Source organism: Ornithorhynchus anatinus, chromosome 19 (genome assembly GCF_004115215.2).
Source record: "Ornithorhynchus anatinus isolate Pmale09 chromosome 19, mOrnAna1.pri.v4, whole genome shotgun sequence".
NCBI classification, from domain to species: domain Eukaryota; kingdom Metazoa; phylum Chordata; class Mammalia; order Monotremata; family Ornithorhynchidae; genus Ornithorhynchus; species Ornithorhynchus anatinus.
The window spans coordinates 5,860,073-5,887,696 of record NC_041746.1 but is presented as its reverse complement, the minus strand read 5'-3'; the positions used below and the strand labels follow the sequence as shown (position 1 = coordinate 5,887,696).

General features: G+C 40.0%; 1 protein-coding gene across 12 annotated transcripts in view; it reads right to left on the bottom strand.

The window, feature by feature from the left end:
- Window positions 1-451: 451 nt before the first annotated feature.
- The window catches only part of ENAH (ENAH actin regulator), a 111,170-nt gene continuing 83,997 nt past the window's right edge, over window positions 452-27,624 (bottom strand). For 4 of the 12 annotated variants that reach the window (XM_029047266.2, XM_029047267.2, XM_029047268.2 and 1 more), the window contains 11 exons: window positions 23,764-24,059; window positions 20,741-21,565; window positions 17,843-18,174; window positions 17,447-17,592; window positions 17,257-17,314; window positions 13,409-13,457; window positions 12,127-12,193; window positions 10,024-10,086; window positions 5,310-5,388; window positions 2,539-2,596; window positions 452-1,655 (listed from right to left, as the gene is read on the bottom strand). In XM_029047266.2, the coding sequence (XP_028903099.1) occupies window positions 1,618-1,655; window positions 2,539-2,596; window positions 5,310-5,388; window positions 10,024-10,086; window positions 12,127-12,193; window positions 13,409-13,457; window positions 17,257-17,314; window positions 17,447-17,592; window positions 17,843-18,174; window positions 20,741-21,565; window positions 23,764-24,059 (2,011 nt within the window). In that variant the 3' untranslated portion in view covers window positions 452-1,617. The remainder of the gene's footprint in view (window positions 1,656-2,538; window positions 2,597-5,309; window positions 5,389-10,023; window positions 10,087-12,126; window positions 12,194-13,408; window positions 13,458-17,256; window positions 17,315-17,446; window positions 17,593-17,842; window positions 18,175-20,740; window positions 21,566-23,763; window positions 24,060-27,624) is intronic. The other 8 variants (XM_029047270.2, XM_029047271.2, XM_029047272.2 and 5 more) reach the window with 4 other exon arrangements.

Sequence of the window (27,624 nt, the reverse complement as noted above, 5' to 3'; positions counted from 1 at the left end):
TCAGTAAAGAAAATTGAGAAGCACTATTATCACTTTCCCTTTTCCCTAAACTTATATGCTTGTCATGCTGCAGAACTGCTTTCCTGCAGCGTGGCCTAGTGGAAAGAGCAAGGGCCTGGGAGTCAGAGGATCTGGGTTTTAATCCTGGCTCTGCCATGTATCTGCTGTGTGACCTTGAGCAAGTCACTTAACTTCTGTGAGCCTCAGTTACCACATCTGAAAATGGGGATTAAATCCTACTCCCTCCTAACCTGGTCTACCCCAGCGCTTAAAACAGTGCTCGGCACATAGTAGGCGCTTAACAAGTACCATAATTAATGAATATTTTCATCACTGGAAATCAAAGGCAGCCTCGCAGAGTGCTGGACTAGCATTTGAACATTCGTACCCTATGGGAATGCAGGGATACCCCTTGTACCGTTTGCCAGATTTCTGTGACCAAACTCTGGAGTTAAAGTCCAAGGTATAGATCATGTGATATTTAAGAGAGGAATTTCAGAACCACGTTGAAACATTACTGAGATTAAACACAAATAACTAAAGAAATCATATAAAACATTAAGCAAATGGTTCTATTAACATGTCACAAATGTCCACATCATTATACATGCAGGTAATGTTTGAGAAAAAAAGAGTGCAGATATGAATCAATTTTAAATGAAAAATAATTCCCTCCTTCCCCCACCCTCCATACAAAATATTTTTTCCCCCGGGTGTCAAGCCTTAAAATGAAAAGGCTACTTAATACTTGTGTGACATGCATTGCCTTTTTGTAATTGAAAAAAGCTATTTCCGCCATGGTTGAGTTACATTACAAAAATGTCCACATGCAGAAATCTAAAAAAAGCCTGAAAACCTATACCATAAATCTACAACATACTAATGGTTTACATTTGACCACTGATTTGTAATATGTCAAAGTCTTCGATTTGGTAAAGCATTGTAACAATCTGGGAAGGCATCTACATCTTTAAACTGTGGACTGAATCTGCTGCTATTAATCTATGAAATTGCATGAAGGCTAACTAGAGAGGCTTCCTATCATCATAAAATTTCCAAAGTTGGATAAGTCATTTCTAGATTACTTTCTTACAAATACTGCCCTTTAAAGCACACACAGCTCCATTTGTTCCATCTTTTGATCCATATCTATACATGCCTAACCATTACTCACAGAATCTCCAGTATGATAGGAAGACAAACCTGAGATACATTTGCAGTACAACAGTTAACTTGCTAAATCCTTCATTAACTCTGAAAACCTCTCTGAAAAGCCTTCTTAAGCTTTTCTCCTTTTTGTTTTAACAATGAATTTGGAAAAATGTGCAATTTTATCTTGGACATGAGAACATTCAATGCACTGTGATCTCATCTGACAGTTGTAGGATTTTCTGCATAATCATTACAGTAACTTTTAAGACTCTTTTCCACCCTGCTGTAAAGGTCAGAAAAAAGCAGCAAACTAGGAGGGAAATAGCATATCACCCAAGTGATGTGTCTGAAGGTTTTCAGAATATGTTGATTTTCCCTCCTTCAAAGTCTCTAGCTCCCATTTCCTCACAAAACATTGTTGGTTTTTTATCCGGTCAAAGTCACATCTTCTTAGTTTTAGTCTTTCTATGCAGTATTCGACTTGCTCAGTTCCTGCCTGATTGCTGATTAAGAAAGAAAAAAAGATTAATGCATGATTTCTCCCACATCAAATGGTTAGCTGACCATATACTACAGAGTAATCCACAGGAAAAGAGTCTACCTCGTTAAAACACATCAAGGAGCCCTGTCCAAATTCTACCTTCTGTGTACACTCACAGATGGCATCTATTCATTCAATCAACTGCATTTATTGAGTGCATACTATGTGCAGAGTACTGTACTAAGGCTTGGGAGAATACAACAGAATTAGCAGATCTACTCAATAGACCGTGAGAACTACCAGTGGGTGAATGGATTAAACCTGGGGCTGGGGGTGAGTCTGCCCATTAGATAAAATCAAGCTTTGGTAAGCTTCAGCCATCAAAGGTTCCCTTCCACCACCTGTGGGACTAATCCCAGCCAATCTGTGCAGCCAGGAACCTCCAAGCCACCACGACCCAGAGGCACTTCTGTTGGTTCTCGTGACCCTCTGACCTACAGGAACTTCCCTCTTAACTATACAATCTTAATGGCCTCTGGATGATCAATAATAATGTTGGTATTTGTTAAGCGCTTACTATGTGCCGAGCACTGTTCTAAGCGCTGGGGTAGACATAGGGGAATCAGGTTGTCCCACGTGGGGCTCACAGTCTTAATCCCCATTTTACAGATGAGGGAACTGAGGCACAGAGAAGTTAAGTGACTTGCCCACAGTCACACAGCCGACAAGTGGCAGAGCTGGGATTCGAACTCATGAGCCCTGACTCCAAAGCCCGTGCTCTTTCCACTGCGCCACACTGCTTCCCAACTGGATCCCAACAGGATCAACTGTTCCTACATTCACATCTGACTTAAAAATGTGCCATTATCTGCTCAAATGGATAAGAAATGTGTATATAAACTCACCATCAATGAGTTCTTCTTTTAGTTTTGTCAATTCTTTTCTCATTTCATCTAAAATATCCTATATTTAAGGGAAAAAATAGAAAAAAAATATTGCTGAAGATAAGACAATGCAGTTCTGATTTTTTAAGACATGAAGAATTTAATACTTATTTGTCAATTTATATATTGTAGATTATTGGCACTTCTCTCTGGGGCCCCATTAACTTTTATCATTAAGACCACAATCTTATTACTGCCTAGTTTTTCCTCTCTCTTCCCCAGGATATATTTGCCATGATTTTCAGAAGGGGCATAAATACCTATCTAGAGTAGAAAGACCAAGATAATCAAATCACTTTCATTTTAGAACATTTAGAACATTGTAGAATATCTACACTGAATGACAGCAATCCATGAGATTGCCAGTTACAACTACTTTCAAATATTAATCACTAGTGGAATTGTCTACCTTTGCTTAGGTTTTGGAAATGTAGACGAGACATCCCCAAATGTACAACCGTACTTGAGAAATGCAACACCCATCCCCTCAATTCACCTAGTGACACTTTTCATATACCCAAACTCACGGCCTGGATGCTCTGCTCCTCCCTGGGCTCCAGTCAGAGGCCTGGATTCTGGAGAGCCAGTAGACAAGGCTTTTTCTATTCGTATCTGTTCTGGCTTCCATTTCGCACCTCACCCCCAGAATTATCTGCAGGGAGTCTTTCAAGAAGCTACTCTGTAATGGCAGGAGCAGGTAAGAGACACTCCAACCACTGTGTCCAATAATAATAATAATGTTGGTATTTGTTAAGCGCTTACTATGTGCCGAGCACTGTTCTAAGCGCTGGGGTAGACATAGGGGAATCAGGTTGTCCCACGTGGGGCTCACAGTCTTTAATGATGCTCACGCTGGGTTCTTTGTCCCAAGTAATGGACTAGATTGCACATGACAGCAATAATAATTTTCGTGTTTGTTAAATGCTTACTGTGTGTCAAGCGCTGGGGTAAATACAAGAATCAGGTCCCAAACGGGGGTTTCACAGTCTAAGCAAGAGGAAGAACAGATATTGGATCCCCATTTTGAAGCAGAGGGAACTGAGGCGAAGAGAAATTAAGTGACATGTCCATGGTTACACAGCAGACAAGTGTCAGAACTGGGATTAGAACCCAAGTCCTCAGAATCCCAGGCTTGTACTCTTTCCACGTAGGCCACGCTGCTTCTCTGCACAGATCCATGGAGAGCAGAACCCAGTTCCACTTAGTATATATGGAAAGGAACTATTGCAGTTTCCTGGATATAGTTTTCCCTCTTCTAAAAAGAATCCAGGATCTTTATAAAAATCCATTCACTAGGCAATCAGCATATAACTTTCATTCAATCATTTATTGAATACTTACCATGTGCAGAGTACTGTACTAAGCACTTGAACTCTCAACTGAAATGAGAACTGAGGTCAGGGCAGGGATATGAAAGAACCAGGGCACAGGTGTTGGAGCTGCTTCCACTCACGAGTTCAAGCCACTCCAGAATTCCCTGCCCCTTCAATACCCCAGCAGCCTGAGTGGAAAGGACTGAGGGGGTGGACAGAAGCAAGTTCCTTCAACAGACATCCAGGTGGAAATTGAGGTGCTATCATTTCCTGATGAAAGGACTGGTACCTACCCTTCTTGCTTTCTATCTAAAATAGTTTTTGTAGAACTGATGCATTAATCAAGCAATTTTATTTTTAACCAAATTCTTTTCATTGTTCATATTTAAAGGATGTTAAGTTTTATCTTTCTCACTTTTAGTTCCCCAACGGGCTGCTCACTGGGAAGTAATGCATATGTGATGTGGCCAAATGGAGCATGTGTTCGAGTTCAGTTGGGAGAGGCAGAGATATCTTATTCCACAACAGTCCCAACTCTGTCTTGTGATAAGTGATCTACCACCTGTCCATAAACTACATCTTCTAGAGAAATTACTAACCTGAAATTTTACATTGTTTTCTTAATGCTTTCCCTTCCAAAATGGAAGTTATTTCACAAATTCTTCCTGATTTTGCTTCACCCAAGTTAATTTAGGACACCTGTTATGAATCATCAATATCTCTATTGTCACATATTTCATATGTATTTTGGAATGTGGCAGTTAGAAGGTTTGGACATTTTTAAAATGTCAAATATTTTCCTGATGCCGGGAGAAAGGAGAAATTTCCCATCTCCCCTCAGAAAAGAGTCTAGAATTTCCCTTGGGTAACCCACACGTAGAGTCAGATTGTGCTTATTTATCTATGCCTGAGTACCATCATTCTTCTTATTCCACGCATAAGGTAACTGTCATGTTATGTTTGTTTATGATTGGTTAATTTGCGATCCAAATTACCAGGTCTCCCATAACAAGGGGGTTGTACTCTTGCAAAACCCCATATTAAGAGAGATTTGTGCAGTAGCATCCCTCTATTCTGACAATGCCTATGTGCCATTACTCTTGACATCCCACTGCCCTGTACCCACACAGGCTTGCATTGTTGGACTAATGTTTCTATTGTTCCCTAACATCCTAGGCAGAACGGGTGGAGAAAACACACACACACACACACACACACACACACACACACACGAGAAATGCTAATTATAAAGGCAATATGGTATAGACTCAAAGATGGAATTAAAATGGAAGAACCTGAAAATTGAATGTGATTTTTAAAATTAAATAACTGGATTACATCATTTTTAAACCCCTAAAGTCGATGCCTTGTGCAGAAAGCAGAAAACCAAATGAAAGAAGGTATAAGATTGCATAATACCTGCTTCAATCTGTCGTAGTCTATGCCTTCTGATTGCACTCCATTGGCACTGGGTTGCCCAGATGGTGTAGATTTTGGTCTGTAGAAGAAATTAATGTAAAGTGAGTATTTCCACCCTGATCCCATCTGAACTAGAGGAACTATTAACCCACTATAAACATGACATTTTCTTTGAAGAACAATAAATTCATTTTAAAGTAAAACTACAGAATTAGACCGTGTATCAAAATTTGAGGGAAATTAAGTCAAGATTCCCATCTCTGCTTTTAGGAATCAGGATGAAATGTGCTTACGTAAGGAAGGGCACACCAGACACCCTATGGCTCTCTTCAAGTGTGGCAGCAAAAAAAAAAAAAAAATGCACTGCATGACTAGAAAGTACATGCTAAAAAGATCTGCCTGAGGAAAATAGTGGCTCATTCCCCCTCACCTCTACTTTATTTTATAAGACCCTTTTTTTGTTTCGTACAAGACTTCTGGGAGCCAATATTGCCCTGACAACTCAGCTGAGGGGAAGGAAGAGAGAAAGAAAGCCTGGATTTTTAATTCATAAAAACACCTTCTAAAAACCACTAATTCTAGCTTCCAAAAGAATGCATAAACATTTTTCAATAAAACTCACTTTTCGGGGTATTTATGGAACTTTATTTTTCTAGTAAAAGTTAGCACAAACACTAACATTTGAAAAATAAAGGAACACTATATTCCAGACATAGACCTGATAAATTCTGACTGGTTTTCAGACTATTTTCGTGTAGAATAGAAATATTTGGCAGGAAGTTTATCAGATTAAAGGAACTGACCAAATTTAATTTGAGCATTTCCAATGCAGAGAGCTGTTTTGAAACTGAAATAAGATTCTAACAACCAAAAGCTCTTTAAGGAACAGGCACTATAATTTTGGGACCTTTTGAAAAAGCTTATGAAATAACTGTAGAGCTGAGTTGTATAGGCTCTCCACCACACTGCTACATCTACGTTACAAATACAATATAGGACATGAATGCAAGAAATGGTAGGACAAAAATAAGACATCATCCTGTTCTTGTAAATCACTTCATTCTAGTGACAACTCAGCTTCCACAGGCATTATACATTCACATATACCTGGTCAGAGCAGCCTGGAGGGTAGGTAATCCTTACAAATCAACTTAATGGTTAGTTATTTCTCTGACTGGGCAACAACCTCCTCAATCGGAGTCTCATATAGTAATTGGTGAGTTTTCCATTTTCATGGCTTAACAATCACTTTTCAAGCAATAGTAGGGCAAAGACTGTTAATATGGAACCAAAACAAAATTAGAAAATATAAGACTTCAAGTTTTATAATTCTCAGTATGGGAAACATCCTTTTACAATTATACCTCATTAAAATAAAAGTATAGTCAGTTTGGAACCCATAGTGCAACTGCATTATGTTTTTCTGAACTTTTTTTTTCTCCAGAGATTTTTGAAGGGAAGATTGCTTCATTTTGGTCTGCAAATGCTACTGGCTAGACTGCAGGCAGAGGAAATCCTCAAACTGTTAAAGATGAAAAAATAAATGCATTTTTAATCTTTTGTTCAAGGGTTGTCTCCTTAGTTCAATAACCAGCATTATCTGTGTTTCTCCTGGAGAGGCTATGGAGAAATTTCTTCTTTCTTCACTCTCCTTATACCCAGATAACAATTCAGAATGCCTGTGCTTGAACTGTCTCCCCACCACCAATTTCCCTAATCTTCCCTTTATAACTGTTAATTATTCTCAGACATTTAGGCAAAGCAGCTCCCAAATCACAGTGTAGGTGAGCAAACCAAAAACCTCTTCTGTCCTATTAACAGTCATCTAGGGGAAGAACCTGGATATAAGATTATATTTTTCCCCTCTTCCTTTTGAGATATTTCATGATCCACATAGACATATCTAAAAGGAAACTCCAATCTTGAGAGGTACCAATATTTTTTCAGCCAGCACAATTGCAAGGCACTGAATGAAGCCAGAAAGAACTTGAAAATGTTAACCAAGTGATAAACAGCAATATATATATATTGGTATATTTATAGCAATATATATATTGTTGTTTATCACTTGGTTAAATATATATATTTAAATGCTTTCTTTGAAACAGAGAAACCAAGAATAAGTTCAATTACCTTGGAAAATCTGTTTAAGCAAATACCTTTGAGAAACCAGTTTCACTGAGATAATTTCCATCAGAATTATCCAAATGTAGCTTATTCAGATGTGGATTATTCCTGCTCTTTGAATCTCTCCCTCCTTTCTTTTGCTCTCTTCCTTGAAACTACTTTTATTAATGGATTTGTTAACAGCTTGGTGTAGGAGAAAGGAAACTAATCAGTGTTTCTACTTATTAACTGGTTTGCAAAAGGTTTGGTGGGGAGAAGTCTGAGACTATTGGTAAAATAAAATATTTGGATCTTTTGTTTGGTTTGACTATTCTATCTGTTTCTTATTCCCCACATCAAGAAGGAAAATCAACAGTTGTCTACTAATCAGACATCTCAGGATGAGGCTGAATCCAGATAGTTCTGGATCGTCCAGTGATAGTCAACATGATACCTCCAGGTACTCTATCTGAAATATCTCTAGCCCCACAAACCAGGCTGGCTTTTTAGGCCCCAGCTCAAAGTCTAAAATTTCCTTCAAGGTTCCTGGTTCTACACTAATTCAAAGAGGCATTCAGAGACCTTTTCCTGGGAATTTCTCCCAGGGAGAATGAATGGGAGAAGAGCACATGGAAGCCAAGGTACAAAGGCACTTGAAATAAGCTCAAAACAACAAAAGCCCCAGGTCCAAGTTATTTCACCTGAATCAAATTACGGAATAATTGCTGAACAATGGATCAATGCTATTGATACACAAATTGTTGTTAAAACATGCGACTTAAAAAGATTCAACTCATGCTAACATGCAATTCACCACCACCAAAGTAATTTGCTAAAGGGGGGAACTTTTCATACTGAAGGACAGATGTAATCACCACTTCTTTAATGGAAAAATGTAATATTTAGTTGACAAACTATTTTTGGAAGGGGAAGAAGGAGGAGAAAGAGTTGTGGGAAATTTATCATTAATGATTTATTTGTTAAGTCTACTTTAATACCTGCACCAGAACTTCCATCTTGATGTGAGAAGGACAGTAAAGACAATAAGCGATTTACGTTAAGTTTGAGTAGTTAAACTAAATATATTTTCTTTTAGGACTAGATTAGATTAGAAAGCTACTTAATAAAAAGGGGAAACTTATTCAAGTACTGATCTCTCCGCAATAATGTGAAAGTAATTTTGACATGACAGAATGTGGCAAAAATGTGTGACTCTCATTGCAGATCCTAGAAGAAGAAAATGAAAACCACCAGTTGAATCTTTTACACATTGGCCAGCTGAGTGCTTTAAACAAAATGTATATATAATATATGAGGGTTCTCAATTTATTTGGTTCTAGAAAAGCAAACAAAAATTATAGAGATTCTCCCTGTTCATGGCAAAGGGTGGTAACTACCGGGGGTAGCTTCCTATAAGAAAGAACACTCCCTTGTTCTGTTCTGCGGCTGAAAACACTTAACCATAGATCACGCATTTGCTATTTTTTAAAAGGTCAATACATGCTGCTGATTTGTGAGAATCACAATATGCAATATCTTGGACACAAATTTAACAAGCTGTTTGTTTATAGAATTCAAGATTATATATTGTATAAATGAAAAATCTAGCTGGTTCAAACAGAGATGATGAATTTGTGGGTGCTCTATTGATGAAAAGAGGCTGAAACTATTTGGGAAATTAGGGTGCTGGTGTGTCAGTAGATTCATCCCTACTATTCAGTCTCCTTTAGCCAAGAATTAATGTTTCAGCAGAATCTGGACTGTCCAACCTGCTTCCTGCAGCTTTCTGGGGCTAGTTGACTGGGCTGTAGGCAGGCATATTCAAATTCTGGGGTGGCTTTGGATCATAACTCTTACCAAGCAACTGAGAACCCAGCCCAACTGAGGTCTTAGTAGCATGCTCAGCACAGGGTTTGTGAGAGCAGACCCTTCATCAGATATACTGTGGTTTTAAACTATGAATGTGCTCCCAAGTTGCCTCTCGAATAGAAATACTGTTGTGGATAGTAAATGATGGTAGATCATCTAAGGGACAGTCCTTTGAATTCAGGGGCCATGTAAATGATATTAGAGTAGCAAGGATTTGGACAACATTCCTGACCATCTGAGACCTGACTCAAAGGTTTTAAATTTGGTCGCAATGATAGTGAACTAGAAAAACAAACTGCTGAAGTAAATTCAACATAGTAAATTCAACATGTTAAAGGCATGTTTTATCTTTGATCTTTCCTAACTGAGCATGCCAGAGTACATTATATATTAATTCCATGATCTACTTAAAATTCTAACTAGGAAGAAAATACCTTTAAATTTTTAATGAAATTTAAATTATTTTGGTGGTATTTGAAAATGCAGGCAAACATATTAATTCCATGATCTACTTAAAATTCTAACAAGGAAGAAAATACCTTTAAATTTTTAATGAAATTTAAATTATTTTGGTGGTATTTGAAAATGCAGACAACTAAAACAGGAGGGTAAACCATTCAGTAATGTGTATCATTTGGTTTTGTGGTGATTACCAATCAGTGTAGGAAAAGCTCAACCCTGTCCTGAACACATTTGTTATTAAAGGGGTCTCAAACCACAAATCACAGCAGGATGATACCTGTGTAATGAATCAAAGGACCTGTTGTCAAAAACAATCTGATTTTTCCTTGGAGAATCCCGTCTACGGAGGGGAAAAACCATTTAAATAGGTACACAGAGCTTTTTGAAAGGTCTCATTATGGTATTGTTTTATAGGTTTCGATTTTGCAACACAATATTAAATAGAGCTAGAGATTGTAAAGAACACCTTTAAGACAAATCCATACTACAAACTCAACTTTAAGGTATCTGTATTTGTAGAAAATATTCCGCTTACCTGTCAATTTCAGCAGGACAAAAATATCTACATATGGGCTATCCTTGTTATACAAATAGAATATGGATCAGAGATATCCACCCATAAAAAGTGCTCCAAGATAGTCCAACCTTGAATAACTGAATACAAACCTGTGAACACCAGCTAAAACACTAATCAGAACCATTCTAATTTTAAGAAACAAAAAGTTCTCATGGTACATGGCCACCACTCTTTAAATTTAGACAATAGATCAAACAAACCCTGTGCAATGGCATTTTAACAAGTACATCAAGTTTAAAAACACTTCAATTTGTACATTAAGACTGAATTAGTTGTCCCTTGGTGGATGCATTTAGTATGTTGTACAATGCCAATATAACTTTCTGCCTTGGTGTGGACATTTACAAGGAAATCAATTAAGCTGGCATTTTCCATATTTTGTTTTTCTGGAAAAGATGGAAAGCATTTATATGAAGGCTCAAGATGAATTAGGTAGCTAAAACACTGTGCCAATCACCTCAAAGAAAAGAACATTGAAAAAAGTGAAAAAAGAAATGCCGTGCCAATTTAAAAAAATACATCTTAAAGCCTTGGCCTCCTGTCAATCAAAGCTCGATCCCACTTTTCAGGATTTGGGAAAACATGTGCTTGAACAAAATGTATTTATTTATTTCAGTATGTATTTATTTAATCTTTCGTAAAGAGCTGGTAGCATCTAAAGCAAATACAAAATAGCAATAGTAGTTCCAGGTTTTTATGAAGCATAAGAACTGAATCGAGAGATATCTTTGTAAATACATTACATTATAAATTGAATTTCTAAACACCAACCAAGCCAGCTGTTTTAAAGGAATAGTTTTATTCACTAGCACAAAAATGATCATCTTTGACTTATTTCATTTGGAAGGCACTGCACTCCCAAAGGAGAATACTACTGAGTGGCAGGCAACTCAGTAAATGCTGGAAAATAATTGTTCTATTTTTAACCCTGAAGTTGAGTAAGTACCAATTCCTTTTTCTTTCACAATTAGTGGTACCATTTAAGCACTACAGGGAATCATCAAAACAGCTCTTTAAAATGATAAGGGAAAACTAAAATGGCATCTTTTACTTTCAGTTGATCAGAATGTTAAGAACTTCGGGTACACTCTATGAAACACTGGCACAGTGCATGAAAAAATACTCTTGTACCAATGCTTCCAAATGTAGAGATTAAGACAACTCAGGGCTTTGAAAAATTTCGTGTGACAAGGCAGCCACCTACCCAACGTTCCCCACCAAAAACTTCCCAATCTCCACCCAATACCAAGGCTCAAGTATATGCCTAAATTTCCACTTTATTTTCTCTTCCCAGCTTGCTTTAGAAGACTGGAACCAAGTTTACTTTGGCTCTGACAGAAATGAGGCAGGGTTCTCCAAAGTCATCTATGCAGCAGAGAAAGTAAAAGGCAGCAAAACATGTTTTTCAGACAGAAACATTCCTAGAACAGTTCAGTCTTCTAGCTTTCAAGCAGTCAGATAACATGTTCTCTTCAGAGCTAATAGTGATCTTTCTCCACCCTTGCCCTTGCCTTGCTTAAAGGCCAGGGCTGCCTGACTTGTTCTCGGAGAAGAAAATTAACATTTCCAAAAATTATAAAATATACTGGTTATTTTTAATTCCAGTTTGTTTTGTTTACTCTATTTCTTTTTTAATTCCAGGGTACTCCAACTGGTTAAATTCATTCTTCTGCTAACTTTTATGTGTCAAAATAGAAGCCATTCAGGACATTTATATTTAATTTTAAGAACAGGCAACGAGGCTACTTCCTATTGAAGTATCATCCATTTGAATATGGTAATTGGTAAAAATATGTATGCTACCTGGAAATAACAGGTGACTTGCTGCCATTCATCGTATTAGTTCTTTCCCAAGGTTTTCTTGTTGGTTCTTTAGGAATAAGATAAAAATTACATCAGGTTAATTGGCTTTTTGGCATCACCAGAAATCAAAGTACTATCCATGAAAGAACATTTCCTTCCACTTCGTGATTACTGATTTTAAAACACTGAGTATACATCCTTGTCAAAGACATTTTGTATCAAGTTATCAGTGATACTGAGCACTTCTACGTTTAAACTAACAGTGAAAGTGTTTAAGTAACAGAGTCAGAAGACTTGACCGGCTGCTTGAGTGTTCAACTAATTCCCCTACCTCTAGGCATGGCTGCATTGAAACCATCCCAAGAAAATGTTACCGTACTTTGTTCTTACCACTCTCCTTCACAGGACAACATGGAAAATGTTGCACATGAAACTGCCATAGATGTCTCTAGGATCCAGATACCCACTTAACTACAGGCCTGACTCTTCCCTCTTCATTGCCCCACCCCAGGTTTGCTCCCAGGATCAAGGGTAAGCTGTATCTAACAGTAAAAATAATAATAGTAATAGTAGCTGTGACTTTTGTTAACCACTTACTACGTGCCAAGCAATTTACTTAACGCTGACTTAGATCCAAGAATTGCTTAAAGTGCAACAGAGGCAGCATGGTCTAGTGGAAAGAGCAGAGAACTGGGAGTTAGGAAAGCCATTTGGAAGCCCAGCTCTGCTGCTTGCCTGCTGTATGAACATGGACAAGTCACTTAACTTCTCTGTGGATCAGTAAAATTGGGTTAAAATTCCTGTTCTCTCTTTCTTCTGAATCTATGATTCCCCCAGAGACAGTGACTATCACTCATCTGATTATCCTGAATGTACCTCAGTGCTTAGCACGGTGTTTGGCACCTAGTAGGTACTTGAACAATAGTATCATTACTATTGAGATGCATCAGCTCATGGGGACTGGCAAACACACACAGCTACCAAGCGTGGGTGACATATTTCCATAAAAGTGAGGCTGGACTCATTCTGGTTCAGCATGATCACGGGCCATGAATACCTTGGGGTTCAGCCTTAGCTTGGATATTTTCCAAATCTGGGGGCTAAGCAAGGCCCTGAAGCATGAGGAGGATAGGAATAATACATAGCAATTAGAAAACCACTTGCCCACCCACATATGCAAGATTTTAAGAGTCCAGAATAGATGGATAGTAGGATATTGACAAAGCTCATTTCAAGTGTTTATAAAATTGAGATATTGTACTTCAACAGCCATTGCCCTTACCAGGTGTGCTTGTTGAAGAGGTCTTAGAAGTAGATGGTTCTGAATCTTCCTGGTTAAATGGAAAAGAAAAAAATCCACATAAACCCAAAAAGATAATTATGCAATGGTTTAAAAAGTTAACATTCATTCATTCATTCAATAGTATTTATTGAGCGCTTACTATGTGCAGAGCACTGTACTAAGCGCTTGGGATGAACAAGTCGGCAACAGATAGAGACAGTCCCTGCCGTTTGACGGGCTTACAGTCTAATCGGGGGAGACGGACAGACAAGAACAATGGCACTAAACAGCGTCAAGGGGAAGAACATCTCATAAAAACAATGGCAACTAAATAGAATCAAGGCGATGTACAATTCATTAACAAAATAAATAGGGTAATGAAAATATATACAGTTGAGCGGACGGGTACAGTGTTGTGGGGATGGGAAGGGAGAGGTGGAGGAGCAGAGGGAAAAGGGGAAAAAGAGGGTTTAGCTGCGGAGAGGTAAAGGGGGGATGGCAGAGGGAGTAGAGGGGGAAGAGGAGCTCAGTCTGGGAAGGCCTCTTGGAGGAGGTGATTTTTAAGTAAGGTTTTGAAGAGGGAAAGAGAATCAGTTTGGCGGAGGTGAGGAGGGAGGGCGTTCCAGGACCGCGGGAGGACGTGACCCAGGGGTCGACGGCGGGATAGGCGAGACCGAGGGACGGAAAGGAGGTGGGCGGCAGAGGAGCGGAGCGTGCGGGGTGGGCGGTAGAAAGAGAGAAGGGAGGAGAGGTAGGAAGGGGCAAGGTGATGGAGAGCCTTGAAGCCTAGAGTGAGGAGTTTTTGTTTGGAGCGGAGGTCGATAGGCAACCACTGGAGTTGTTTAAGAAGGGGAGTGACATGCCCAGATCGTTTCTGCAGGAAGATGAGCCGGGCAGCGGAGTGAAGAATAGACCGGAGCGGGGCGAGAGAGGAGGAAGGGAGCTGTCATTAATCACAAATATTTGTCAGGAAAACAATTAGAAATTACATCATTATTTTAAGCATTATTTACAAGTAATCCCTTTCTCATAGTAAAACCTTTCTAATTTGGATGGAGGGGAAACCTAATCTCAGTAGGAAAAAAGCTCAAATTATAGAAATTTCTTACATGTGTATATGTGGTTTTTAAGTGTGTGTTCAGTTATGTATTGAGCTTTGCCTTACCTTCTCATTGTTTCTACTGGTCAAGTTGCCTGATGGACCCTTTATACCTATCTGCAAATCCACTAGCTTAACAGGAAGTGCTCTGTATCTCCCCTACAACATAGAGCCTTCAGGGTCCTGAGTAATCTAGGCTTGACTTGAGTGAAACACAAATCAAAAGCTTATTCTGGAGTACTGCTAGGCTGCCAATATACTCATACCTAAAAGACCATAATACAGAGATGATCCTGGAAATTTTAGGCTAGTGAAGACTGTTCCTATACTGATGAATTAGCAGACTTTGTAACCAATTTTTGGAGCAATCAGAACTTGGAAAAACCTTTTGGCGGAAAGTTAACGTGGCTTTCCTTAACGCTTTAATTTTCTGGAATTCTTTGAAGGGGTTCAAAGAGGACTGTTGGGGGCCGGGGGGAAAGAGAATAAAACCAACCACATTCAGAGATGCAGCACAGTCTAATGGAAAGAGCACAGACAAGAATGTCAGAGGACCTGGGTTCTAATCCTGGCTCTGCCACTTGCCTGCTGTGTGAACATGGGCAAGCTTCTTAACTTCTCTGTAAAATGGGAATTAAATATCTGTTCTCCCTCCTGCTTAGAATGTGAGCTCCATGCAGGACAGGATCTGGGTCCAATCTCACTATGTTGTATCTACCCCAGTACTTAGTACAGTGCTTGGCACATAGTAAGCGCTTAACAAATACTACCATTATTATTTTTGCTAGTTACATCCTTGAGGGCAAGGATGGTGTCTATTATCTCTATGTACTTTCCCAGGTGCTTAGGGAAGTGCTCAGTATGACTGATAACATGATACAAAATGTCTCAATGTTTTAAAATCAGTAATGATGAACTGGATGGAAATGTTCTGTCATCCATAGAAAATTAGCTAAAAGATAGGATACAATGGCACTCTTCAAAATAAAGGGTAAATGAAGTTCCCAGCAATCAGTGCTGAAATGGGCTTTATTCCATGGTCTAATAAATGACCTGAAAAGAGTGTGCAATGAAACTCCCAAGTATGTAGAGGTCATTGTCAAGTTGAGAATGAATTGGCAGAGGCAGCTTCAAGGTGAGCCAAGCACAAGGAAAGGCACCCAGTAAAAAGCAGTCCAAATTACAACTAAAAGGTGATTGGCCTGGGGTTACAATGTGACTCATAAAAACCTTAGAAGTCATTGTGTACTGCCCTCTTAAATTATCAGTCCAGTATAAACTGGCAGCCAAAAAAAAAAAAAACAAAAACCTGCACATCGACAAGATACAAAACAAAGCAAAAACCATCAATTTGGTATTGGGGTTGCTGCATTTTTAATAGGTCCACAGAAGGGCAACCAAAAGATCAGGGGAATGCAGCAGCTCGTTAAGTCAGATAGAAAATCCTTTCCAATGGAAAAATTTTGATCTTAGGGCTAAGAAGAGAAATTAATTAGCCACAAAAGCCTAAAGGTAGGTCAAAACAAACAAGAGGAAAACATTTTTACACAGTGTATCTCACTCACTACAACATACATGCACAGAAATCATCAATAGCTTCAAAAAGGGTGCAGATATGTTAATGAGGTTGTCCAAACTGTTCATTAAATGACACATCCATGACCAAGAAGATAGATGTAGCAGTAGTATTTATTGAGTGCTTGTTTACGTCTGAGCAGTATATGAAGAGCTAAAGGCTTCCAAGGAGTCTTTGCTGTCACTGTTGGATGCAGATGTTGGATGAACTGGCCTGACCTAAGGTGCTTCTGTGGCTTAGTGGATAGCGCACAGGCCTGGGAATCAGAAGGACCTGGGCTCTAATCCCGGCTCTGCCACTTGTCTGCTGTGTGACCCTGGGCAAGTCACTTCACTTCTCTGATCCTCAGTTACCTCACCTGTAAAATGGGGACTAAGAGTGTGAGCCCCATATAGGACAAGGACTGTATTCAACCTGATTAACTTGTATCTACCCCAGTGCTTAGCATATCGTAAGCATTTAAAAAGTAAAATTACTTTAGCCCAGAATCTGCCTTACTTGGGCAGAGGTGTGGGGGTAAAGGAAGAAAGCAGGAAATAAATACCATGTGCAAATCACCTTAAACTGTACTTTAACAAGGTTCAATTAATGAGGCCTTACTTTATTCAAATAAAAAATGAGGTTAATCATTTCCAGTAAATTCAAACAAAACTATCTCTAGAGTGGAAGCTCACTGTGGGCAGGGAATGTGTCTGTTATAGTACACTCTCCCAAGTGCTTACTACAGTGCCATGTACATAGTCAATCACATTTATTGAGTGCTTACTATCTCAAAACCCCTCTGCAAGTTCAGGAGGGTAAAGGAGAGGATGTTTTCTTTGCCTCTCTATTCACAAAGTATGTAACCAAGGACCGTATAGGAGTTCAGGATGTTTGGTAAATGTATTTTAAGGGATACGGAGGAGCAAGCTCATCAAAATTTCTTCCTGGCTCTGATCGTGGCCACACCCTCCTCTCCTGAGGTGGCCACCATGAACATAAGAACAGGAGTGGGATAGGGAGCAAGAGTTCTTCTCATGCCTTTCATCTCCTGCCAAGTGGAAGAGAGACTTTCCAACACCATTTTCCAGGCTTTACTGAGTGCTAAGCAATGAGATTTCTTAGAAATCATGCTTATTGTTTTTGGAACTCAACATTTCAGAGACTGCTAATGCTTGGTTTTAATCCACTTACAGTTTTATCATCTTTTTGTTCTGGTTCTATAGATGATCCCTTTTCAGCAATTCTTCTCCTATGAAAATAAAACGAAAACACAAGTCACTATCTTTCTAAGAGTAACCAGGTAGTTCTCATTCCCAACAGGGAAACAGGCACTTGAAGCAATTTATGTATCAGCCAGAAATAAATAAGATCCTTTACTTACCTCCTGGCCAGCAGGGCACTCATCTCCTCCATTAATCCACTACCTCCTAAGGGAAGTGGTCCATTTCCACGACCGGTGTCTGCTTTAGATGCCGCTGAGCTTCCTCCAGTGGCACTTCCGCCACTTGGAACTGAGGAGTCTTCAATCTTAAGGCAATACAATGAATGTTTGTGTTTGAAAGTAAATGATCAAAAAGTGGCAAACACAAAGACTCACTATCTCAACACAATACATTAGAATGAAATACCGAACAGATGCATGGAAACTTGAAAAGTTACTTTTAACAAAATCAAAATAAATTCCAAATTCACTGCAATCATCTCAAGATAATTTTACATTGTCGTGACTGACAAAGGAAGGGTAACTAAGATCAAAATAATTCAGAGTTGCATTTACCCGTGAGACTTTCCTAAGTTTGGCTCCAGCAATTGCAGCTGCAAGTCCAGTTAAGGGGCGATTGTCTTCGGACATAGATCCCATAGAAAATCCAGAAGCAGGGAGAGGAGGAGCAGGAGGTGGTGGAGGAGGAGCGGGAATAGGTAATTGACTGGGGAGGGGAGGTGGTGGAGGGGGAGGAGGAGGAGGAGGTGGAGGCGGCGGTGGCCCTGAGCATGGAAGGGGTGGGGGTGGAGGTGGCCCTGGGGGAGGTGGGACGGCTGTTGAAACTTGGGATGGACCAGGAGGAAGAGGTGGAGGGGGTGGAGGTGCAGGTGGCCCCAAAGCAACACCTAATAAAAATAAAAATGAAACACAAATAAGTGGCCATCAGAGCAAGGCATTTCACTTGGAAAGTTGTCTTCAACTTCATGCTAAATTTAAATAGTTCAAATTATATTATAAAATCATGTCAATTTATGGTAACTAGAAAAAATGTCCTGGCAAAGTTAAAACACTTTAAAAACCCGAAGAGATAAAGTCTTGCCCTTAAAATCCATTTCATTAATTCAACTTTATTTACTGAGCACTTACTGTGTGCAAAGAATATAAATATTCATCAGCAAAGTGTTAAAAAAAGAACAGGTCAATGCGTGACAAAATAGCAACAGGGACTACTTGAGCTATTCAAAATTCTGTCATAAAAAGCTGAATTTCAGTATCTAATAGGTTTGAAAAAAGTCAATACAGAAAATATGCTTAGTGCTGCAAAAATGAGTGTCACCCAGTTACTTTAAGCTAAAAGGGATTCTTAAATATGAAAAATGGAACAGCTTTGAGCTACTTTGCAATCAAACCTTACTGCCACCTCCCTCTTTATACTTCTCAAACACCTTAAGGAAAAAAAAAAGACCAGCACTTTTGTACTTACATATAGAAAGCTGTAAACACTTTGGAACATCTTATATAAAACAGACATTTGGTGGATTGACCATACATCCCAAGGCTTCCCAGGAAACCTTAGAAAAATACACAACCATCCCACAGCTGGGGCCGTCCTGACTAACTGGTCCCCCTGGCCTTCCTTCACTCCCAACTGCTCATGGTTAGTTTAAATCTAAATCCAGGAGGGAGAATGCTTTCAAAGCATGCTCAGTTTAGGTTTCTCATCATTTTGGGACTTGCAGAGTCCCAGAACACTGGAAGATATTAAAGCCCATTCTACTCTCCTCCCCCTCGCTCATTTCATGGTTGCTGGGAAGGTAGACAAAAGCCTCAAAGCATGGGACGACATGCAGCAAAAGTATTGTGGTCAGAACAAACACTACTTAGAATTTTCCTTGCAAGAAAGTGATGATAGTGTGAAATTAACTTTGATCACAATAAACTTTCACATAACTGTATTTATTAATCATTTAATTTGAGGTGGGATATAAATATGAAACAAAAAATGGCTGGATATAATACTAACTGTAATAGCTGTAATAATAATAGCAGCTATGATCTAGATTTATTAAGCCACAAAGACTCTTTAAATATAAGAATCCACTTTCCTGCTTATAAGAGAGAACCTGGAAGAAGAGTTCTACATTCCAGAGTAGACTAACAAAAACAAATGAAGATGTTAAATATGTCTTGTCAGGCCAGGTTCAAAGGCAATGGAGTCCCTTCATCTAGAGAAGTGAAGTCTAAGGAATGACAATGACTGAATTCAATTATTCTGATGAGCTTTTAAAGAGAGCAAATGATCTTAAACCAAGAAACATTTCAGGTGGACATGAAGGAGAATGTTTGACCATCAGATTACAGTGGAGATCGTGGAGCCTCCTGGAGATGCTGAAAAGAACTAACCATAGGTGGCATTCATCAGTCACCTATTTGGAGGCAGGATCAGAGAGTCCCTCCCAAGTCCCTTCCAGCTCATTATCTGATTATTATTACTATTATTATCACTATTAATAGTAGCTAAAATAAAAGCTTATAAACATCATTTCAATAGTCACTTCCATTTTATTTAACAGCTCTTCTCAGAGAAGCAGTGTGGCCTAATGACAAAACCACAGCCTGGGAGTCAGAGTCCTGGGTTCCAGCCGCAGCTCTGCCATTTACCTGGTACTATAGACTATAAGCTCACTGTCAATAGGAGATGGGGCTGCCAACTCTGCTGTATTGCACTCTCTCAAGTGCTTAGTACAGTGATCAGCACACAGTAAGGGCTCAACCAATACCACTGATTGGGACCTTGGGCTTCTCTTAACTTTGCTGTGCCTCAGTTCCCCCATCTGCAAAATGGGGATTCAATACCTGTCCTCCTTCCTTCTTTGACTGCGAGCCCCATGTGGGACCAGATTGTTCTGTACCTACCCCAGTGCTTAGTAAGGTGCTTGACACGGAGTAAGAGCTTAACAAATACCACACTATTATTACTGGAAAAATTATTTACCACAATGGAATTTCCACACCACATGTCTGGGTGAAGGCATACAGAATCAGATTAAGCAGGAGTAAGGGACACAACCATTTTGCACTAATTTTAAAAGATAACTGAAGAAAGTGAACAAGCTAAGAATTAAATGTCACTCTTCAGTTTTAAAGATGACTAATTTCACGAAGAAAGAACTAATCTACCATCATCCTTCAGGAGAGACCTTCACATTCCTAACATGAATAGGGCTAGAGAGTTTGCCAGTAAAGGTGGGCACTGGAACACAAAGATATCATCCACAACTCATTTATTGTCTTCCAAATAGAACTATCACTTCCTCCCTCCTGCCCCTTTGCATTTCACTGTGGTAAAAAGATTACTGCCACCACCAAAGTAGTTTATCCATCCACCAAAGCAGTTTAAGCTGTTGTTACACATTACTTTTGAATGCATTCCTTGATTAGTTCATTAGTAGCAATAAGAGAAGGCCTTACCCTGCTGGGTCGGAGGTTCGATCGGCTGAGAGGCTGCCTGCAAGCCTGGCTCAGAAGCAGAGGAGTCTCCCAGCCCAGAGCTTAGAGAGGTCTCAACAGAGGCAGGGGTAGCTGCAGAGGGAGAAGGGAGAACACTAGGCTTGGATGAGGGAGTTGAGGCAATAGGGATGCTTGGAGGAGGAGGAGAAGCTTGAGGTCCAGAGTGTGAGAGTGGTGGAAAGGAAGGCAGTGGAGGTGGCGGCGGCGGAGGAGGAGGAGGTGGTGGCGGAGGTGGAGCTGCTGGACCTGAGGTAGACGGTGAAGGAACTGGATAATTTGCCGAGTCAGGAAGCCCATTGGGTGCTGTGGGTGATGGAGACTTTTGGGGCAACGGGTTAGAAGCAGAAACAGGAAGGACAGGTCTTGGACCAGTGGCTTTGCCTGGAGGGCTGCTAATCATTACTGGAGGTGATGGAGGGAGAGGTGCAAAGTTGGAAGCAGACCAGGCAAAGGGCTTTGTAGCTGGAGGCTGAGAAGGGGGCGCATTCACGGGAGAAGAAGGTCGAGAGTTTTTGTTCAGAGGACGAGGAACTGTAGCATAATGGGGGAGAACGGGGTGGAAGGCTGAACCTAGAGATGTTGCGAAACGGGTCGCTGAGTGACGTAGTGGAGGTGTAGGGGGTGTGGAAGTAGGCGTTACAGAGGTCCCTACAGCATAATCTGGAGTGCCATCTGACACGGGAGCAGAGATGACTTTAGAATATGATGGAGGAGGTGCTGAAGGAGGCTGGCAACTGGAATAGTCGGGAAGTGGAGCACTATACAGGGAGTTGTCGAAAGATGGAGCTGGACAGAAGATGGAAAACAGCAGCAAAAGACAGGATAAAAAAGGAGAGAGAGAAAAAGGGAGCTAATGAAGCAACAAAACCAGCATTCAAACAAAATGTATAAATGTAGACTTCAGTTAGTACCATAGGATTAGACACAAGTGAAAATTATTAAGAAAGTGTAATCATCAGTTGCTCCATTTTGAATTCACCAAAACTTTTTCTTCTAATGAAAGGAATTTACCAACACATTAATTGAGATCAATAGGAGGATGGAAGAGTATCTTTTCCTTCCCCAAATGAGGGGAGCGAAGGGTGGATTAATCAGGTCTTTCTATTAAAGCATCTTATTCCTCCATTTTTGTAAAAGAGGTGGATGAAATTAATTTATTTAATCAAATTCACTGATTTGGAGACAGCAAAATCACAGAGCTGAAGAAAACATTTCTCAAAAAAAACCAGTGATTTCTTTAAAATGTCATGCTAGGCAGACCTCGAGCTAATGTGTGCTCTTTTTTATGATCTGTGTGTAATTTCACTCAACCAGATTCACAGAGCTCATCTCAGAATTGAGGTTTAAACCTCATTAAATTTCAGATATATTAAACAAAGCTAATTAAATCTATGGGGCAACTGTCAATACCCAACTCAAAGGAGAGCTCTTGCTGCATCAAAAATTATACCACCATTCTGTTAATCTGAAAATGACAATCCAGAGACATCTAAGAAGCTGTCTTATCTACACTTCTAGAACTTGCAGCCAGTTTCTTTAAATCAATTGCTCTTTTGATTTATATGGGATCAATTCATGTCTAATGTACTCCCATAATCTAGAAAATCCAGTAAGTCTGTTAAAATGTTGGTTTCTTGGACAAAGTTCCTTTCTCACCCTGCTACATTAGAGTCCATTTCCTGTTTTAAAAAAAAATGAGGGAAAGGAGCCCCTAGAATCTGTTTCTGATTCTGGAAAGAGTCTGACAGTTCTCTAATGTTAGGGTGAAAAAACACAACCAAGAACTTCACACCATACCCTGCAAACCTACCTAGACTCTGGATAGGAGGTATTCTAAAAAATACTTCCCTCCAACCCAGAGAATAGGGTCTAGAGAGAGTGGAAGGGACTCCTGGTTCCTATTTCTGTCCTTGGGATGAGGTTAAAGCCCCATCCTAAAATTTGGAAAACAGGAACATGTCTCCAATTTGATGCGGGGAAGGAATGCATATGCTCTGAATCCATACTATAACAAAACCATGCTATTAAATCCCTCAATATACCTAAAGCACACTGTATTCAGGAGACTGAATTCCTTGGACTTAATCTTACAGTCAGTAAATGCTCACCCACATGAGTTAATGCAACTCTCCCAGGATACCAAGGTATAATTTATTACATTGCATTTCCAGTGCATTAAATAGTTCTATGGAACCTGGTGCTCTGGAAGAGTTCCAGCACTTGACAAGTATGGGAATTCACTAATTCTAAATACAGGCCCATTTATGGCTGCCCCATACAAATTAGTTTCTGATGCAGTATTACATTTTATATCCAGCATATGAGCTTTAGAGGGATGCTGGGAAATGATTTCCTTATTGTCACATCTGCTAACTGGGAGGGGGAATGTAGCAAGTCAATCATTTGGCTAAAGTGTTTGAGGCCAGTCAGGTTCTAACCAAACGTACAGGGAGTCTGGACAGGCACAGTCATCACTAATCGAGGGAATTCTTCAGAGATTGGGCTGGTGCCCCCTGGAAGCTTAGGTTACTCTACAGCAGGCTGGGAATGGCCCTTAGAGTCCCAGTGTCAACCAGATTCCCAGTCCTATTGTGAGTCCCACTAGAATCACTATAACTCCACTTCAGTGGGACAGGGAAGCAAAGAGCGGAAAGGGCAGTGGAATCAACCCGATTTCTTCAGGGAGCATGGATTTTGGGAAAATGGCTAAGGTTCTGTCTGGACCCCCTGACCTGGGAAAAAGTTCTTGGAATGTACTAAGGAAGAAACTGGCTTAAGGCAAGTTTAACTCACTGTGACACCTGAGGGTACTCCTAAGGATCTTAGTAGTAAAAACAAAAAATGATCCCTTAAAGCTATTACAGTTTAAAAACAAAATGTGCTCAATGACCCCAAGTGGGACAATCCTAGGGCCCTGAAATAACCGCACAATACAATCCATCAACATATCCTTAAGGACATTCCACAGCTTATAAACTCCTTACCAGCATTTGATATTCTTCTCTCTCTTTCCCATTCCAGTTGTTCTCTTTCCAACTGTTCTTGTCGTTCTCTTTCTAGCCTTTCTCGTTCAAGTCTCTCCCGTTCTTGCCTTTCCCGTTCTAGGCGTTCTTGTCTCTCTCTCTCTTGCCTTTCTCTCTCCAGCTGTTCTTGTTCTAGTCGCTCCCTCTCAAGCCTTTCCCTTTCTAACCTCTCTCTCTCCAACCTCTCCCGTTCCATTCTTTCACGCTCCAGCCTTTCGCGTTCCAGTTCCTTCTGCCGTTGCTGCTCCTGCAGCTGCCTGAAAAACCAAATATAAGAAAATTGTTTAGGTGAAGACAGGAGTCCATAAATATCCATGTAGAAGATTGATTTTTCACCATAAAGACAACACAAACGGTTTTTTTAATCTAAGTATAAGGTTCCAATTTTTTCATCACTGCTGACCATTTACAGCAGTGGGTCTTAAATGTTATCTTCCAACTCCCAGGACTCAGATCACCCCTGAACCCCTCCAAAATCCAAACCAAATAAAGCAGGATTTCCATGCACTGACACGGATCAAGTCTTGCCTTTTTCTTTTTGGGTATCACTCCTTTCAGGAATGGTCACTTAAAGTGACCTGATCTACATACTATGAGAAAAAGGGATAACAAAAGGGTAACAGGTAACCAGGTTTCATAATCTGCAGGGCAGGTGATGTGTGGTTGGGGGGGAGGGGGGAGGGGAGGAGAGGTAGAAACAACATGGGATCAGCTCACTGCTAGAGAAGAAACATGAATACTGCCACAGGTTCCTGGGATAGAGATCATATCCTCCCAGCAAATGGCAAGAAGCATTAATTAATCCCCATTTTTCAGTTGAGAAAACCAAGGCACAAAAAAGTTAAGTGACTTGCCCAAGGTCAAACAGCAAACAATTGGCAGAGCCAGGATTAATACCCTGACTCCCAGGCCCATGCTCTTTCCACTAGGCCATGCTGCTCCTCTAAGATCTTTAGGCAACTCCATCATTATGCATGTGGAATATTTTGAAAGCACAGAAATCCAACCCTTAACCATTAATTACAATAATTCTTCTCACCACCCCTTCCAGCAATAAGGGGATGCTGGAAATGCTGGGAAAACAGAAGAGGAGGGGCTATGGTTACCCTCCCAGTCCCAAGTCTGGGGGTGTTGTGAGAGGGGAGGTTGTCCATTCCAAACAAAAGAACTGTGATGGTTTCTTTCAGCACTGAAAGAGCACGAAATGAGAGTGCAGCAGTAGTCAGAGAGGAAGACTGAAAGTTCTGAAAAATTTTTCAGGTTGCAGAAAGATAATCATGCTAACAAATCTTGTCCATTTCTGCAGTTCGTAAATATTTAAAGACAGCTTATGGGTTTTGATTCCCCAGAGATTCCCAATTGGAAAAATCGGAGAGAAATATTACAAAGAAAAATGTAGCACCCAGCACCACAGAAAGCAGCAAGAACCATTCTCAAGCATTCAACTAATTCTGTATTCAGTAGTATTTATGGAATACCTGTGTGCAGAGCTGTATAGGTACTTGTAGGACAATATAAGCAGAAGACATAATATTAGTATCAGCATTTGTTGATTGTCCACTTGATGTAATACATTGTACAGAAAATCAAGTGACATGTTTCCTGCCCCCAAGGTGTTTGCCCTCTGCACAAGGTTCTGCCCTCAAGGACCTCCTGACCTAGTCAAACCATTCCAATCACTCATTCAACCAACGGGGTTTATTGAGCACTTACTCTCTGCAGAGGATTGTACTAAGGACTAGGGAAAGAATACACTAGAGCTGGGAAACATGATTCCTGTCCACAAGGAGCATACGTTCCACAGTCCAAAAGAGTCCAAAAGCATTCAAAAAAGCCTAAAACTTAGAGCAAACTTCGATTATTCCATGAGTTTCAGAGGCAAATCACTCTCCTCCTCCCCTCTCCCCAGCCACTTGGAGAACTAACCCAAAGACTCAACAGTGCAAAGACAAGTTGGAAATGTGGCCCCCTTCTGGAACACTCTCAAATCCCTTCCAGGAACCTCTTCCCTGCCAGACTGAACGACCATTGAAGTAAGCTATTCATCTCAACTGACAGCTCGCCCATTGTCCATTTATCTGGGTCTTCAAAGCTGTATCCTTTCTTGGAATTTTTGCATGCTTCAGGAGGAAATCCTTAAAGCTTACCCCCAAAGGCTTGTTCCTTGATAAATGGCCAGATTCCTCCTATTGCACTCTTCTCAGAGCCTTCAAAGGCAATCTCTTATCATAGGTAGTACTAAGATTTTTCTCCAGTTTTGGATTCAATGTTAGCTCTTATTTCAACTCTGGCCTTTCAATATTCTGAACTGTATAAATTCTACCTCTTGAAATTTTCTATATGTTACAAATCACTTGGGTTTATTTGGCAAATTCCTTTGGTTTTATTATGAATGAATTCAAATTTGTGTCAAAATAATCTATGTAATGTTAATATTGGTGTCAAAGGTTAATTAAAATAATCTGAGGGAAAGAATTACTGTAATTAATGGTTATGGGTTGGATTTCTGTACTTTTAAAATGTTCCTCATGGATAATGATGGAGAAGCCTAAATATCTTAAAGAAGCAGTCTGGAAAGAGAAAGAGTCTGGAAGTCAGAGGACCTGGGTTCTAATCCTGTCTCTGCCATTTGCTTGCTCTGTGACCTTGAGCAAGTCACTTAACTTCTCTATGCCTCAGTTCCCTCATTTGTAAAATGGGGGTAAAATACCTGTTCTCCCTCCTACTTAGACTGTGAGACCCATGTGTGACAGGGATTGTGTCTAACCTAATTAACTTGTACCTACCCCAGCATTTAAAAGTGTTTGACACAGTGTAAGCACTCAAATACCACAATAACACTAGCTTCTCATGACCACCAAAATTGTTTATTAATTGCCAGAGGTCATCTGTTGAATGATCTTGAAAGACCAACAAAAATAGAACAAAGTTCTTGTTGTTGTTCCTTGTGTTTCTCTAGTTAGCATACTTGCAGAGATCATTTCTGTTTTCTGGTGTTTTGGTAAAATGCCACTTGGAGATACAGGGCTGTGTCCAAACTGATTATCTTGCCTCTATCCCCCAATGTTTAGCACAATATTTGACATACATAGTGAGTGCTTAATTAACTATAGCTAACTAGGCATTTCTGTAGTCTATCTAAAATGATTCTGGCTAGAATCCTGATAGCAATAAAAGAATGGTGACGTTATCCAGGATTTTCCCGTCAGCTGCACTATCCTAAATGGTGATTATGGATGCATCAGAAGTCCATATATGGAAGAAAAGCCCAGGCAAACATCTAAGAATTAAGTTTATAAGAAGCAGCATAGCCTAGTGAAAAGAACATGGGCCTGGGATTCAGATGTCCTGGGTTCTAATCCCAGCTCTGTCCCTTGTCTGCTGTGAGACCTTGGGCAGGTCACAAACTTCTCTGTGCCTCAGTTATCACATCTCTAAAATAGGGGTCAAGACTCTGATCCCTATGTGGGACAAGAATTGTGTCCAAACCAATTCCACCACTTAGTATAGTGCCTTAACAAATAATTTAAAAAAAAAAGTTTTCTCCTTTTTCTGCTTCAGTTTCAATTATGGGAGACTGCTGTTCAGAAGATCACTGTATTCTTGCCATCTGTGCAAGAATTCCTCTTCGTGATTATGGTGGCTATATCTGTACTCTTTGGAGGTGATGGAGTAGTAAATATGGAGCTATATAATGGGTGAGAATCCTTAATTTGGGGGTTCGGCATATCCCTGGGTCTCTTCAGACTTGGAATCCTTCCTCTGGTCTTACATATTTCTGAATGGCCTATAGATTTCATTCATTCATTCAATCAATCATTC